We start from the raw sequence: 16,648 nt of genomic DNA on the forward strand, positions 1-16,648 counted from the left end.
GCTCCACCATAAACAAATGCCAAGAAGATAATCATAAGTCTTGCTCAACATGGATAATCAACAATTTAGGCGTTTGTAGTACTTATCAAGAAACACAACGATCATAATTTAAGACTCACGGGCATGTTTGACACCAATGTATAGATACTTGTCACCACACCTAATCTTCGTACACTACACTAGCACATAGCAAATAAGGTACAACACATATTCCCTCAAGCTAAGGTTAGACCAAACACTTACTTCGAACTTTCACGGCCAACTCAAGCCTCAAACACCTCTTTTCCTTTTGATTCCACTTCCAATTCAATTGTATCTAGTCAACATTAACTTATCAACATCAATAAATGCCAAAGGATTCATACCCAATGCTTAATTATAGGTTTTCTATCATTTTCTATAAAAAAGTCAAAAATTGATCCCGGGCCCGCTTGGTCACAACCCGATCACTTATTCACCCACGAGCCCGAATATGCAATTAATTTCGAAAACCCTAACTCTACCCAAATTCCCAATTTCTACCATAAAAATCCTAGATTTTTGGATGAAGATTGATGAAATGTAAAGGGAAATCGAAAGAAAAAGGTTTAGAATCATCTACCAATACTTTGGGGAAGAACTTGCCTCTTGAAAATCGCCTCAATGCTCTCTAGTTTTGAAAATATGAAAAGTGGGCTAATTCCCGATTTTGCTACTGTTTTGAGAAGACTAGGCAGGCCTTCTTCGCGTTCGCAAAGGGCCTGTCGCGTTCGCGAAGAGCTACCTTCCCCAGGCTGCTGCGATCACGAGTTCTTCTACGCTTTCGCAAAGGGTAAGCCCCCCCGACCTTCGCGTTCGCGGACCAACGTACGTGTTCGCATAGAAGAATGATAAATTCCCAGCCCACCCCTATTTACTATATGCGTTCACGTGCCCCAGGTCGCGTTCGCGTAGAACAAATCCACCCCCAGCCGAATTTCCCTTTCGCGATCGTGAGAGTGACTACGCGATCGCGAAGCATGGTGCATCAGACACTAGATACAGCAAAACCTGCCAGTTTTTCTAAGTTAAAACCATCCCGAAGCCTACCCGAAGCTCACCCGAGCCCTCGGGGCTCCAAACCAAACATGCACACAATCCTAAAAATATCATACGGATCTGCTCGTGCGATCAAATCGCCAAAATAACACCTCGAACTACAAGTTTAGCATCAAAATCAAAGAAAAATCTCAATAACTCTTATGTTCAAATTTTCACAACCAAGGGTCCGATTCACGTCATATGAATTCCGTTTCTTACCAAATTTTATAGGCACGACTTAAATAGCATATAAGACCTGTACCGGGCTCCGGTACCGAAATACGGGCCCGATACCATCAAATTCAAACATGTTTAAATTTTTAGAAACTCTTATAATTTCAGTTAAACAATTTTCTTCAAAAATTCATTTCTCGGGTTTGGGACCTCAGAATTCAATTTCGGGCATACACCCAAGTCCCATATTTTCCTACGGACCCTCCGAGACCGTCAAATTACGGGTCCGAGTCCGTTTACCCAAAATATTGACCGAAGTCAACTTAAATTTAATTTTTAAAGGCAAAATTAGTATTTTTATCAAATTTTCACATAAAAGCGTTCCGGATATACGTCCGGACCGCACACGCAAATCGAAGTAAGATAAAAGGAGGTTTGTAAGGTGTCGGAACACAAAATTGACTTGTAAATCAAGTGAAAAGGTCATCACAGTTGCGTACTTGCTCAACTATTTTTAAAACTTGAATAAGTAACTGAATTAAGGCACAGGAATTTAAAACTTTATTTTAATAATGAAACTGCGCTGGTATTCTTGGATCGCTATAAATTATTAAAGGGTCAACCTTTCTAGGAAATCTAGGCAAGAGATGAGTTAAGAATAATAGTACTTTAAATAATAAATAAATAAATGTTATGTCAATTGATTATCCAGGTAGAGAACTGCTAGATACATTGCATTGAGTTGATCCAATACAAAAACCAAGCAGCTTTTGTCCGTTTAGAAACATTATTATTATTATTAAAATAAATAAGCAACTTTGTCTATTTCTTACCCAATAGTGTAAACCATAAAAGAAAAGAAACAAAATCACATAAAATTCTTAGTGGGCGTTCGGACATAAAAATTGTACAATTTCGGAAAATGAAATAAAAAAAATTAAGTGAAGATGGTTTTTGAAAATTAGAATTATATTTGGATATGAATACAATTTTGGGTTGTTTTTGAATTTCTGTGAGCGATCTGAAGCGAAAATTTTGAAAATAACTTTTTGGAGTTTTTAAAATTTTTGAAAAAATTCAAAATTCTTTTTCAAAAGAAAATTGAAAAGTTCATTAATTTCGAAAAAAAATAAAATAAAAAATTCAAAAAAAAAAAAGTAAAACAAATTATGGTCAAACGGGCCCTTGGAGCTCCACTGCTGGTCAGAATGCCACGTTTCGTTTACAATGTGCAAGTACAATGTTTAAGGTTGGATTAGGAGAATAAGACAACACTTAGGACGTAACATAACGCAACCATTAAGAAATCTAACGGCGTGGAATTACAATTGTATGGGTTTGCTAATAATGCTGGTATTATTAATTAATACTACCAGTTTAACGTGATGATATAGAAAATCTAAGGAGTGTGCAAACAGCTTGTCGGGGATAAAGTAAGAAATATTCCAGCTTTTCGTTTTATGAATACCTCATCCACGTTCCTTGTCTTTGTCAGAACCTGGATTTATCATTATTCTTGTTTGTTTTAATAAGAAGTCATTATAATGTTTCCTTAGTTCATCAGATTTTATTTGAGATCAATACAGAAATCCTGGATTATATGTTTCTTTTTTTCCCTCCTTTTGTACGTCAGATTAATGTCATTTGCCCTTTGAAGGCTTATATTCATTTTCTCAACGGCTCTAACTTAAAAGGCACCTCAATGGTTGAATTTTGAACTCGCCCTTATATGGCATTAACTTTTCTCTCTCGTTCCAACATAGAATTTGCCTTAGGGAAATTTCACACGGAATTCCTTTCAAGTTCAACCGTTAGTGGTCCGTCAGCTGCCCTCCCCCCTCCTCTTCCCACGACTTAATATGCTTGCTTAGGTTTGCCTCACCACTGTACTAGGGAGAGTATCGTCTATGATACCGCTTCTCACGATGTCCTAGAGTGGTCCTATATGGGTCCAAATTTGGACGACCATGATCGTTGATGAAAACGACAAACGACGAAATCCTCGTAGCTCGACGTCCTGTGGAGGACGACGGACAAGCGAACAGAGACTGCACGACTTTTACAATAGTGTAGGTCCATTAGGAGGCATTAGGAATATTCTTTCGAATATTCCCTATGATTTGTCTTTTAAGGCTTAGAAGGGGTTTGTCCTTTATATATAGCGAAGAAACAACCTTGTAAAATCTCTTTTTCTGCTTTTCCAACTAAGAACACTGATTGTAATACTTGCCTACATAAACGATTGGTGTCTTTTAATGATCGAAGATTCATCTTCCCAAGCCCAAGAAATACTATCCATTGTGTTAATCTTGTATACCTTTTGTTCTAGAGATTATTATACTTAGCTAAGATTAACCCCTTCATTTTTTTTAATTGATTTGTTTAAAAAAGTTCTAATATCTTTTGAGTCAAACAATTTGGCGGCGTTTGTTGGGATTTCTATAGCTGAGATTTTAGTTTCGTCTAGATCCTTGAAAGGGATAATCACCTCTTCTTAGCCTCGAAAAGACCGACAATAGCAGGAGAAGGGGAAGCAAGATTGAAGGCAATAGTAGTTGTCAATTCCATCAACGAAGCCGGCAGGGAGGACAATGAAAACGTAACGCCAAGCGTTACACCTGAGGGAGATGCCTCAACACCCCCCCCCCCCCGGGCATGAAAGCGTGACTGTCTCGCGCGAGAAGGAAACCTCAACATTCGCAGCAGGAAAAGCACTACCGACTGTGAAAAGGCTATTAGAAGAGTGGTTGACAAGTACCTTGAGCAGCATATTCGACAAACCCGTTCAAAGGGATACCGGAGGCACAATACACGCAGAAACCGCAGCTGTTGCCGATGAGCCAGAAACTCCATGCATAGGTAACACTCATACTGTCATCGATGCAGGTAGCAATGCACTTGCGACCATCTTAAAGAAAATGGAAGAGATGGAAAATGAGAACAAAATGCTCCGCGATCAGATGAAGGAGCATCAGGAAAGGGTTGATAAAATACCGGGCGCTCCGAAGTTGCTACCAAAACGTGATGTAGGCCGATTCATCGAATAGCCATACAATAAAGGGGTGGCTCCCCACTCTATTCCGAAAACCTTCAAAATGCCGCCACAATTGAAAATATATGATAGCACCACAGACCCGGAAGATCACTTAATCCACTACGTCACTGCAGTAAAAGGCAACGATCTATCAAAAGAACATGTGCCGTCGGTGCTGCTGAAAAAGTTTGGCGAAACTCTGACAGGGGGAGCGTTGACATGGTATTCCCAACTACCAGCACGATCGATATCAACGTTCGAAGAAATGGCAGATAAATTCTTCACCGCTCATGCGGGAGCGAAAAAGGCAGAGGCCAGGGTAAATGACATCTTCACCGTCATGAAGACAACAGACGAAGGACTTCGGGATTTCTTAGCCCGATTCAACAGGGTAAGAATGAGCCTACCAACCGTATCAGAAGGGATGACATTAGCAGCCTTCCAAAATGGGTTAAATAGAAACGAGTCAAAAGCAACCAAAAAGCTGATAAGTAGAATCATGAAGTACCCTCCCACCACGTGGGAAGAAATCCATAATGCCTATTGTGCCGAAGTAAGGGCAGACGAGGATGACCTAAATGGCTCAATCCAACGGCTAACATCGGTCCAAACCAAAACAAGGAGAGATCGCCGCAACGATGGTCGAAGGGACCAACTATCCTATTTCAATCGAGAAAGGCATCAGCCCTACATCCAAACATCCAACCCACCTCCTCCACGACATGCAGACGCCACGCCTCGACATACCGCACCACCTCGAAACAAAAAAGGTATGCCTCCATTGTTATCTGCTCATAACTTTTGTGTTTCTCCTTCAGAAATAGTGTATGCACTTGAAAAGCTCGGCACAAAGGTGCAGCGGCTACAAAAGATGAAGTCAAATCCGAGCACCCAGATATCAAATGTTCTGTGTGAATTCTACTAGGAAAGAGGATACAAGACCGAAGACTGCATTGGTCTATGAGAGAAAGTGGTAAGAATGCTAAATCAGGGATACCTGAAAGAACCATTGAGCGACCGAGGACGGGTTAACTTCGCTCGTGGACGTGATCAACCTCAAGGACCCCCAAAACCACCTTCACCAGCTTGCACCATACAAATGATCATTGGAGACGGCGATGATTCGGTAATCAACCATGTGAAATTCACCACTATACACAAACTCAAGCGGACAACCGCTCATGAACGGTATGACGACCTCGAAGATAGTATCATCTTCGATAAGTCAGATACCAACGGTTTGTCTTTCCCTCACTATGATGCTTTGGTTATAACTTTACATATTACGGATATCGATGTAAAAAGAATAATGGTGGATGACGGAAGCGGCGCGTATATTATTCATCCACGAGTCCTCGTACAGATGAGACTCGAGGATAAGATAGTACCATGCTTCATAACACTAATAGATTTTAATAATGCAGTGGAACGAACCTCTAGAGAGATAGTGTTAGCCGTTCTGGCAGGAGGAGTCACTCTGGTAACGACGTTTCACTTCATGAACCAGGAAACAACCTACAATGTTATTATAGGGCATCCATAGATACACGTCATGCGAGTCGTCCCGTCAAGTTTCTATCAAGTAATCAAATTTCCTACCCTATGGGGAATATTCAGCATTCAAGGCGAGCAACACACCGCCCAAAAGTGCTACCAAATCGCCCAAGATTGCACACACACCTAACAACTAAAGGGGAAAAATGCGGAAGCATAGCAATCAGCCATATCGGGAACCAAACCCGACATACAAATAGAGGCCATCAAAGACTCGGATGTTGTAGATACCTGCAAGGCAACCGTAGAAGACCTCGACCCCATTCAATTGGACAACGCCGACAACATAAAAAAAGCTTATATCCCACACAACCTTTCAGAACCAGGTAAGTTTCATGAGTTCTTAACTAACAATGCCGATTTTTTTGCCTTTTCCCTTTAAGATATGCCGGGAATCCCAAGGGACATCGCCACACACAGGTTGAATGTCGACCCTCTTTACCCGCCAGTATGACAAATGAGGAGAAAATTCAATGCTGCCATCAACGAGGCAGTCATCAAAGAAGTTGATAAGTTGCTCGCTAATGGTTCCATCCGAGAATCAAAATATCCTCAGTGGGTCGCCAATATGGTCCTAGTAAAAAGGAAGAACGGGAAGTGGCGGATGTGTGTCGACTTCACCGACCTCAACAAAGCATGCCCAAAAGATTCCTTTCCATTACCACATATCGACCAGCTGATCGATGCAACAGCGGGACACAAACTACTAAGCTTCTTAGAGGCGTATTCTGGTTACAACAAATTCTAATGGCAGAAGAAGACCAAGAAAAGACCACTTTTATCACTCACCAAGGAACGTACTACGACAGAGTCATGATGTTCGGACTCAAGAACACAAGCGCGACGTATCAAAGGTTAGTCACTAAGATGTTCAAAGAACAACTTGGTAAGACCATAGAGGTCTACATCGACGACATGCTAGTGAAGTCGAAAAAGAAGGAGGATCACATTATCCATCTAAAGGAAGCCTTCGAAATATTGAGGCGATAATGAATGAGACTGAATCCCAAAAATGCGCCTTTAGCGTAACCTCAAGAAAGTTCCTTGGTTTTCTGGTGTCACAAAGGGGTATCGAAGTCAACCTGGATCAGATCAGGGCCATCGAAGGAATACATGAGACATTAATTAGCAAGAAACAGGTGCAGAGATTAACAGGATGAATAGCCGCCCTGTCGAGGTTCATCTCACGATCATCAGATAAATGCCATAAATTTTTCAATGTACGAAGGAAAGACCACGGGCTACAGTAGAATTCAGAATGCGTTGATGCCTTGTGAAAACTAAAAGCGTATTTGTCCTCTCCGCCACTATTCGTCAAGGCAGACCCGGGCGAATGCCTCCTGGTGTACCTAGTAGTCTCCGAAGTCGTGGTAAGTACAATTTTGGTCCGCAAAAACAAAGGTACGCAATCTCCGATTTACTATATTAGCAAAACCTTAATTGATGCCGAAACAAGGTACCCTCACCTTGAGAAACTAGCTCTGGAATTAGTCGTAGCTTCAGAAAAGCTTAGACCATATTTTCAATGTCACCCCATAAAGGTGGTGACAACCTTACCCCTCAAGGGCATCCTACACAAACCCGAGCTATCGGGTAGGTTGGCCAAATGGGCCATAGAATTAAGCGATAATGATATAACATACCAACCGTGAACTGCTATAAAGTCACAGGTGCTCGCCGATTTCGTCGCCTATTTCGCGCGGAAGTATTGCCTGAAGAAGAGCAGGAGGTTCTCTGCATTTTCGCACATTTCAACCTCTAGGTCCTCTACACCGATGGCGCATCTAATGCATCAGGACTGGGACTCATCCTCGAGGTTCCTACGGGTGAAGTAATTCGTTAGTCCATACGATGCCCCGAGATGACTAACAACGAGGTCGAGTATGAAGTTGTGATTGTAGGATTGAAATTAGCCCTCAAATATGGCACTCGACAACTTGTCCTCCATTGCGATTCTCAACTCGTGGTGAACCAAGTCACTAGGACTTTCTATATCAAAGAACAGAGACTACAAAAGTACAAGTCAGAAATTCATAAACTGCTGCTAGAATTTGAGGAATGGTTCCTCGACCAGATACCCAGGGTGCAGAATATCGAACCGGACGGTCTCGCCTAGCTAGCGGCAGCTACCAAAAATATCAACAAGGAAAACGTGGTTGCTCTTCTCCATCCCTCAATAGACCAGGTCGAGGTACATTCTGTAAACCTAACTTGGGACTGGCGCAACCATATCGTAACATATTTGTAGGATGGAACGTTCCCACAAGATAAGAAAGAAGCCAAAAAGCTTCGAATATAGGTAGCTAGATACAGCCTCGTAAATTGTGATCTTTACAAAAAACGTTCGGCAGCCCCCTGGCCAAGTGTCTTGGGCCAAATCAAACAAGGCGAGTACTAGAAGAAGTACGGGAAACTGTGCCCTCGTCAGATGCATCATCCGCGCCGGATACTATTGGCCTACCATTTAAAAAGAAGCCGCAAATGACGTCAGGAAATGTGTACAGTGTAAAAAATACACCCCTATGATACACCAAGCAGGAGAACTCCTTCATTCCGTCACTTTGCCATGGCCATTCATAAAGTGGGGGATGGATATTTTCGGACCCCTCCCAGCAGGATGAGGTAAGGTATGCTTTCTTTTGGTTTTAACTGACTATTTTTCTAAATGGGTGGAAGCAGATGCATACACTCAAATACGTGAGCAAGAAGTTATCGCGTTCATATGGAAAAATATAATATGCATCTTCTGCATTACCAAAGAAATCAGCTGTGACAACGGACCTCAGTTTGTCAGAAAGAAAACAATCGAGTTTTTTGAAAAATGGCACATCAAGCGAATACTCTCCACACCATACCATCCCGCCAGCAACGGCCAAGCCGAATCCTTCAATAAAATGATACTAAATATATTGAAAAAGAAGCTCGAGGACGCCAAAGGGCTATGGCCTGAACTGCTGCCAGAAGTACTATGGGCATACCGCACTACGCCAAAAACTAGCACAGGCAAGACGCCATATTCACTACTCTACGGGACCGACGCGATTATACTCGTCGAAGTCGGAGAACCTAGCTTGAGGTACTCCAACTAAAGTGGACCAAGCAACGATGAAAGTAGGCTACAAGATCTGGATGAAGTCGAAGAATGAAGAGATATGGCCCACGTAAGAATAGTAGCCCAAAAGCAACAAGCAGAAAGGTACTATAACTAGAAGGCCAAAGTATGACTGCTCAAGGTCGGAGACTACGTCCTCAAATCTGAAACACAAGCAGCAAAAGACCCTAATGAGGGAAAACTAGTATCAAACTGGGACGGGCCATACAAAATCACGGCGGCAGCAAACAAAGGAGCATTTCAGTTAGAGACAATGGAAGGAAAACTACTCCAAAACAATTGGAATGTCGCCCATCTCAAATACTTCCACTTCTGAAAATAGGCGCCACCTAAGTCGTACTCTTTTTCCCTCATCCGGGTTTTGTCCCAATCAAGTTTTCTCGAGGAAGTTTTTAATGAGGAGGCTAGGGGGATGTCTCAAGGTCCGAAGTATTGTTCATTACCACGCCCGTCGACGTGATCTCCAAGCCGAGTAATGAAAGGACTAGGTATAGATAGCCAAATCTCCATTGTATGTACAAAGTCAACAAGTATTTCCTACAAGAATATAATCAAATCTCCAATGTATGAATGAAAATCCCAATGGCCAAGGCCATCGACAAAAATACAAGTTTGACTTCATTCAAACTACGACGGGATACTACTTCAATGCCAGCTCGAAGGTAATATCACAATGGCCAAGGCCATCGACAAAAATACAAGTTCGACTTCATTCGAACTACGACGGGATACTACTTCGATGCCAGCTCGAAGGTAACATCCCAATGGCCAAGGCCATTGACAAAAACATGAGTTTGACCTCATTCAAACTACGACGGGATGCTACTTCGATGCCAGCTCGAAGGTAACATCCCAATGGCCAAGGCCATCGACAAAAACATGAGTTCAACCTCATTCAAAATACGACTGGATACTACTTCAACGCCAACTCGAAGGTAACATCCCAATGGCCAAGGCCATCGACAAAAACATGAGTTCGAACTTATTCGAACTATGACGGGATACTACTTCAATGCCAGTTCGAAGGCAATATCCCAATGGCCAAAGCCATCGACAAAAACACAAGTTCGACTTCATTCGAACTACGACAGGATATTACTTCGATATCAGCTCGAAGGTAACATCCCAATGGCCAAGGCCATCGACAAAGATACAAGTTCGACTTCACTCGAACTACGACGGGATATTACCTCGATATTGGCTCGAAGGTAACATCCCAAAGGCTAAGGCCGTCACCAAAGGAAAGGGTCCAACATCACCCAAATTGACAAAAATATAACAAAGATTACCACAGAATCGACAAATAATTTTTTTCATTACAACAAATTATTGCCAGCACCAATCTTTACAATGGGCTCAAAGACGCCCTTACAAAAATCCTAAAGCAAAAGTAAGCACAAATCAAAAATTACACATCGTCCATGGTACCATACACATATTCGTACCAAGAATCAGAGGCAAGACGGTTCGCATCATCAGAGTTGATATCACTCCGTCAGGCTTAAGCGGGTCATATCTGCATGCCTCGCGAGCTGCCCGAGCCTTGGCACACATATCCTGAAGTTCAGCTTCAAATGCCCTCCCGTCGGCTACAAGCAACCGTCTCTATAAGACGAACATGTTTAGTTATTGTCCTTTTTGGCCTGCTAGTTGCAATTGATTCAAGTTGTTGTTGAGGTTCCTGAGTTGGAATCTCCCTCTCTACTGGCTCTTCTTCCAGAGGATAATCTTCATTTGTTTCCTCCTTTGCTTCTTGTGTAGGAAAGATAAATTTTCCCTCAAACTCCACCTGCTTAGAAGCACCCTCATTTTGTTTGGTATCTTCTGTTACCTTATTTACAATAGTAGATTCATCAAAGGTAACATCCTTGCTGAATATTACTTTCTTTGTCATAGGACACCATAAGCGATATCCTTTGACTCCAAAAGTAATCCCCATGAAAATAGCCTTCTTGCCCTTGGATCCAATTTTGACTCTGTCACATGATAATATGCAGTTGAGCCAAACACGTGCAAAGAGTCATAATCTACAGCAGGCTTTCCATATCATTTTTCAAATGGTGTCTTTCCATCAATAACAACAGACGGTAAGCGATTAATGATGTGACATGCATATGTAACTGCCTCAGCCCAAAATTCTTTGCCCAAGCCAGCATTGGACAACATACACCGTGCCTTCTCCAGCAAGGTCCGGTTCATACGTTCTGGCACTCCATTCTGTTGTGGTGTATGTCGGACAGTGAAGTGTCGGACGATGTCATCATTTTTATAAACCTTATTAAAATGATCATTTTTGTATTCACCTTCATTGTCTATGCGAATACACTTGATCCTCCTGCCTATTTGATTCTCCACCATCATTTTCCATTTGAGAAAAGTTCCCAACACTTCATCTTTGCTCTTCATTGTATACACCCACACTCTTCGGAAAATATCATCAACAAAGGTTACAAAATAGTGTTTCCCACCCAATGGAGGTGTTTTGGAAGGACCCCAAACATCAGAGTGTACATAATCCAAAATGCCGTTAGTATTATGGATCGTTGTACCAAATTTAACCCTTGTCTGTTTCCCTTTGACACAATGCTCGCAAAACTCCAAGTTGCAAGCCATTACTCCTCCTAACAATCCTTGATCTGATAGAGTTTTCAAGGATTTTCCTCTAGCATGTCCCAAGCGCATGTGCCATAGCATGGTTGCTTCTGCCTCTTTTTCGTCACTGGATGTTACTGTCGCTGTCCCAATAACTGTACTACCGCGATAACGGTACATGTTATTGTTCTTCCGATTGGCCTTTATTACCACTAGTGCACCGGAGCATACTATCATCACTCCATTTTCTGCAATGATTTTGAACCCTTTTGATTCTAGGGCTCCTATAGAGATGAGATTTTTCTTTAAACCCGGTACATATCGAACATCTGTTAATATTCTGATCATTCTATCATGGTTCCTTAATCGGACACATATGATAGCTACAAGCCGAGTCCATCAACCATATGTCTAATAATGTTGATGGATCTATTGTAACTAGTGAGAAGTCTAAATCATCACCATTAGCTACATTTGAATCCATAATGGCCTTTCTATTGTTATGTTTTGCCTTATTCTTCAACTTTGGACAGTCTTTCTTCCAGTGCCCCTTTCTCGACAAAAGGCACATTCATCTTTGCTGGGTCGAGATCTTGACTTGGATCTTCCTTTCTTTGTCCTCGTTTGATTTTGAGGATGACCCCTCACAACCAGTGCTTCTCCCTCTCCGCCCTTCTATTTCTCTCCCTTTCTTTGTTCATAGCTGTACAAAGCTGAACAAACTTCTCTGAGAGAAATTTCGTCATTCCCATGGAGTAGAGTAGTTTCAAGGTGCTCGTACTCATCAGGAAGTGACCCCAACAACATCAAGGCCAAGTCACCATCATCAAAAGTTGCATCCATATTTTGCAAATCTGTGACCAACTTATTGAAACTGGTGATATGTTCATTCATCGTGGTACCAGGAACATAGGTGAAGCGAAACAGTTTCTTCTTCATGTACAATTTATTTTGATTGTTTTTCTTCAAAAATTTATCCTCCAGTGCTTTCCATAATTTACTTGCAGAAGTTTCCTTTGTGTATGGATATTTCTGCTCTCTAGCAAGGTAGGATCGAGTGGTACCGCAAGCAACATAGTTGATAATTCTCCAATCTTCTTCTTCAATAACATCTGGTCTTTTTTCTTCAATGGCAAGATCTAGCCCTTATTGAAAAAGGACATCTAGAACCTCGCCTTGCCACATCCCAAAATATCCTGACCCGTCAAAAATTTCTACCGCAAATTTCGCATTTGACACAATTCTTGTCATAAGCGAAGATGCCAATGATGACGTATTGTTGACACTTGATGTAGATTCTTCTTGTTTATTGTCTCCCATCTTTGACACAAATATTATTTAATAGCTGATGACACAAATCAAGATTATTTTCTTTCTGGTGTGAAAGATCGCACTAAGTTGCAACCACAGAGCATACTCAGACAGAACCTTGACTCAGTTACCAAGATAAATTTTTTCTGATGTGAAAGATCAGATTATGCTGCAACCACAGAGCATACTTAGACTGTACCTTAGCTCTGATACCAATTGTTGCGGAGGCCAAATGTATATAGTGTGAACTATACCAAAATTTATGGCAGCCACCAAATAATAAATAAGACAATAAAATAACAATAAAAGGAACACCAGAATTTACGAGCTTCAGTCAATTTCGTCTACTTCCTCGGACACAACCAATATTTTATTCCACTTCAAAAATACAAGTGAAATAATACTAAAGAGAGAAAATACAAATGTCTTAAGAAGATAAGAAGGCAAATGAGAGGTGTGTTTAAATCCTAAACATTAGGCCTCCTTTTATCGGGTGAAATTCTCACCCAATTCACTTCCCAACTGATGTGGGATAATTTTGACACTCAACAAAGAGAACTAATAAAAATAAATTGCAAAAATATAAAGCTAATTGACCATCGTTTCTTTTTCATATAAAATTAAAAATGCAGACGAAACTTTATTTGATCAATCAAAACTTCAGCCAAAATATAATGATGCATCAATTATCATTCCTCATGATATACTTAGATGTCTGTCAAATTGCAATTGCTGAAAAAATGCAAATTAAAAAATGACTTAACAACATCCTTATAAACAAAATAATCCAAACGCAGCAATTACACATAACATTAATCAACCTGCAAAAGACAGTAAACTAAAATCAGTGAAACAAAAAAAAAGGAGAAAGAAAACATCAGAAACTTATGATGCACTAATTAAGCACAATGATAGTCTAATTTTCTGTAATTTAATCAGGAAAAGGCTTCAAAATTCAGAATTACAATATTTCCAAACTAAGATCAACGAAAAGTGAAAGAAATAAAATAACATAGATGGATAGTAATAATTTATTGTACAATTTTCAACCTTTTCATCAAAAAAGGTCTCACAAGAAAGACACGAAATTTATCTACAATCGATGAAGTAGGAAAGAAGAAAGAAAAACCTAGAAAATTAAGAAGGAAGAGAGGGGATCTTAGGAGGAGAAATAAATAGTATAGTAGTGAGGAAAGAAATAAATAGGGTCATTGTGTTAATAACAGTTGCAGCTGAAGAGGTGAGAGAAATAAAGGTGAAAAGAGGTGATTTTTGGTTTCTAAATTAAGTAACGGTTGGAATACCTAAAGAAGAAACTTTTATTTTTTAAAAAAATAGTACATAAATAGGGGAAAATAATAAAAGCCAAAAAAGAAGAAAATAGATAAATAGGATTCTTGGCCAAATAGAGGTGTCAACTCATCTTCTATTATCCATATTATATATATATATATAGAGAGTGAGAGATGGAAAAAGACTGGTTTACAAAATTAATATGCTATTAATAATGAACTTAAAACCGTGTGCCAGTTGTATGGGGATATGGGAAAACTTCGTCAAAACGAAATATATTAGAAAATACACTTGCGTATATAAGTCAACACCAATTCTGTTTAATTCGGTTTTCTTGGGCAGTTCACAATTTTAAAACACTGCTCCCTAGAAAGATTATCTCCCAAATGTAACAAATTAATTAACAGTTAAGTAATATGGTAAAGATTTTTTACACTATAAACTTATGTCCAAAATATAACAAAAGAAGCTATTATTAAGATTCTTTTCTTCATAATAACCTTTTGTCTTGTTTGGGTAGTAGCTTTCTATAAAAGACATAAACCACTTCTCTCAAAAGTACATTACTTTTGCTAAAAACTGTGAGAGTGTAACTGAGAAAAAAAAAATGGAAGAAATGGCTTCTTTATTGTATTACCAAGAGGTTGGTCATTAATTCCTTCATTTTCTTGCTTTCTCAATTTCTCTTATCATTTCTTTTGAGTACTACTCTTTATCATTTTTCATTTCAGAACACAAATTCTTCTGTTCTTCATTAGTCTCAGTTCAACTCTTTCCTTTCCTCCTTACATCATTATAACATTATGTCTTTTAGATTTCAGAAAATCTTTGTTTGGAATGATTTTGAAACAAAAACAATTACTCTGAAAAATGCCATGAACTTTTTTCAAAGGTGTTTGAATTACTGATTTTTCCAGAATACCTTGCCTTAGGGCTAAGCCCCTAAAGGTTCTGTTTTTGTAAAAATATTAAATATTTTGAAGGCTTTTGTCTAACTTGCGTTTTTGATCAAATGTTGCAGAACATTGATGAAATGAAGCAGAAGCTTATGTACACTAATCTTGAACTTGAAAATTTGAAGGTAGAGAAAAGTGAAGAAATGAGGAAGAACAAAGAATATGTGAAGCAATTAATGCAACTATTAAACATGGTTTGTCAAGAAAGAGATGAAGCAAAAGATCATCTTCAGAAACTACTCAACAACCTATCTCATGTTCAAGTTGATAATAGTCCTAATTTGAAGGCCAAAAAAGCAAACTCAAGCATTACTGAATCAAATAGCCTCTCTGAAACACACAATAATCGGTCACACAATTCATCCCTAGTCGACGCATTTAACGATGCAGTTTCTTCCCCTGAATTTTCCAACAACAACATGGCTGATTCAAATCCAGTAGCCTATGATTGCAACGTTCGATTCTCAGACAATTGTGTCCCAAAAGTTGATGAGGCCACATTGGTTATTGACAATCTTGTAAAGGGGAAAACTTTGCCACAGAAAGGGAAACTATTGAAGTCTGTTATTGAAGCAGGGCCACTTTTGCAAACACTTTTAGTTTCAGGACAACTTCCTCAATGGCGAAATCCGCCTCAACTTAAGTCATTTACTATTCCACCAGTTTCAATTAAAGGGTTTGAAGCTGAGATTGCAAATTTGAGCTATTCTGTTTCAAGATCATTGTGTTCTCAGATGTCATATGGTTCTCAACAGATGTTATCAACATCTATGTTAAACTTTGCTAATTCTGGTTTTGTTTCCTGTTTGGAAAATCAGAGAGTAATATCTGCTGGTGCAAATAGGGACAGTTTTGTACGCGCGGATAAGAGACAAAGATTGCTGCAGTGAAAGATGGATTGCCACGATTTTGAGTGGATATACTGATTTTGAACTATGTACTAGATTACTAGATTTCATTCAAACACCCGTCAGCTGGAAATTGCACAATATATATAAGGTCAAGTGGTATATATATATATTAGAGGTTGAATCTCTTTAACTTTTTGGCTTCTGATCTTTGCTTTTTGAATTTTTTCGCAAATTGAGACTAGTTAGATTTTAAATTTTATAGAGATTTAGTTCTCTTAAAATCTCGAAATAAATGATATATTAAAGAAGTAAATGTAATGTAGGCAACTACTTAATACTAATTAAATAAAATAATGGTGTATGTATCGTGATATAGTAAGAGGTTAATTAAGATTATAAGCGCTCAGTACCTTGACGGAACGGTAAGCTAAAGTCTTTGAGCTAGAAAGTTGTACGTATAAATAATGGTGTTGGGGTTCTACCAAAATCAATGTATCTCTGTTCTCTTATTTAATGTCTCTGTATACTTTGACCCAAATAATTAACCGTTCTTTCCACTCACTCTTTCACTGCATGCGTCGTATTCATCCTCCTCTGGTAGCATGAAAATTAAACCAGATAAATAAAACCCTAGTTTTGCCTAGAATTAATTAGCAACCTCTGCACATGTTTTTACATGTTCTTGGTCTTGCCTTGCGCATGTCAATAAATA

General features: G+C 39.5%; 3 protein-coding genes across 3 annotated transcripts; all 3 read left to right on the plus strand.

Annotated features, from left to right (window-relative positions):
* Positions 1 to 4,328: 4,328 nt before the first annotated feature.
* On the plus strand, positions 4,329 to 5,192 carry LOC138881816 (uncharacterized). Its single transcript, XM_070162095.1, has one exon. It carries the CDS (start codon positions 4,329 to 4,331, stop codon positions 5,190 to 5,192), a length of 864 nt encoding a protein of 287 aa, XP_070018196.1.
* Positions 5,193 to 5,246: 54 nt separating this feature from the next.
* Positions 5,247 to 5,810, plus strand: LOC138881817 (uncharacterized). The gene has a single exon (XM_070162096.1). It carries the CDS (start codon positions 5,247 to 5,249, stop codon positions 5,808 to 5,810), a length of 564 nt encoding a protein of 187 aa, XP_070018197.1.
* Positions 5,811 to 14,641: 8,831 nt separating this feature from the next.
* LOC104234633 (uncharacterized) lies at positions 14,642 to 16,128 on the plus strand. The gene is made up of 2 exons (XM_009788228.2): positions 14,642 to 14,772; positions 15,151 to 16,128. Exons 1-2 carry the CDS (start codon positions 14,737 to 14,739, stop codon positions 15,973 to 15,975), a joined length of 861 nt encoding a protein of 286 aa, XP_009786530.1. The 5' UTR covers positions 14,642 to 14,736; the 3' UTR covers positions 15,976 to 16,128.
* Positions 16,129 to 16,648: the final 520 nt, after the last annotated feature.

Source organism: Nicotiana sylvestris, chromosome 11 (genome assembly GCF_000393655.2).
Source record: "Nicotiana sylvestris chromosome 11, ASM39365v2, whole genome shotgun sequence".
In the NCBI taxonomy this organism is placed as follows: domain Eukaryota; kingdom Viridiplantae; phylum Streptophyta; class Magnoliopsida; order Solanales; family Solanaceae; genus Nicotiana; species Nicotiana sylvestris.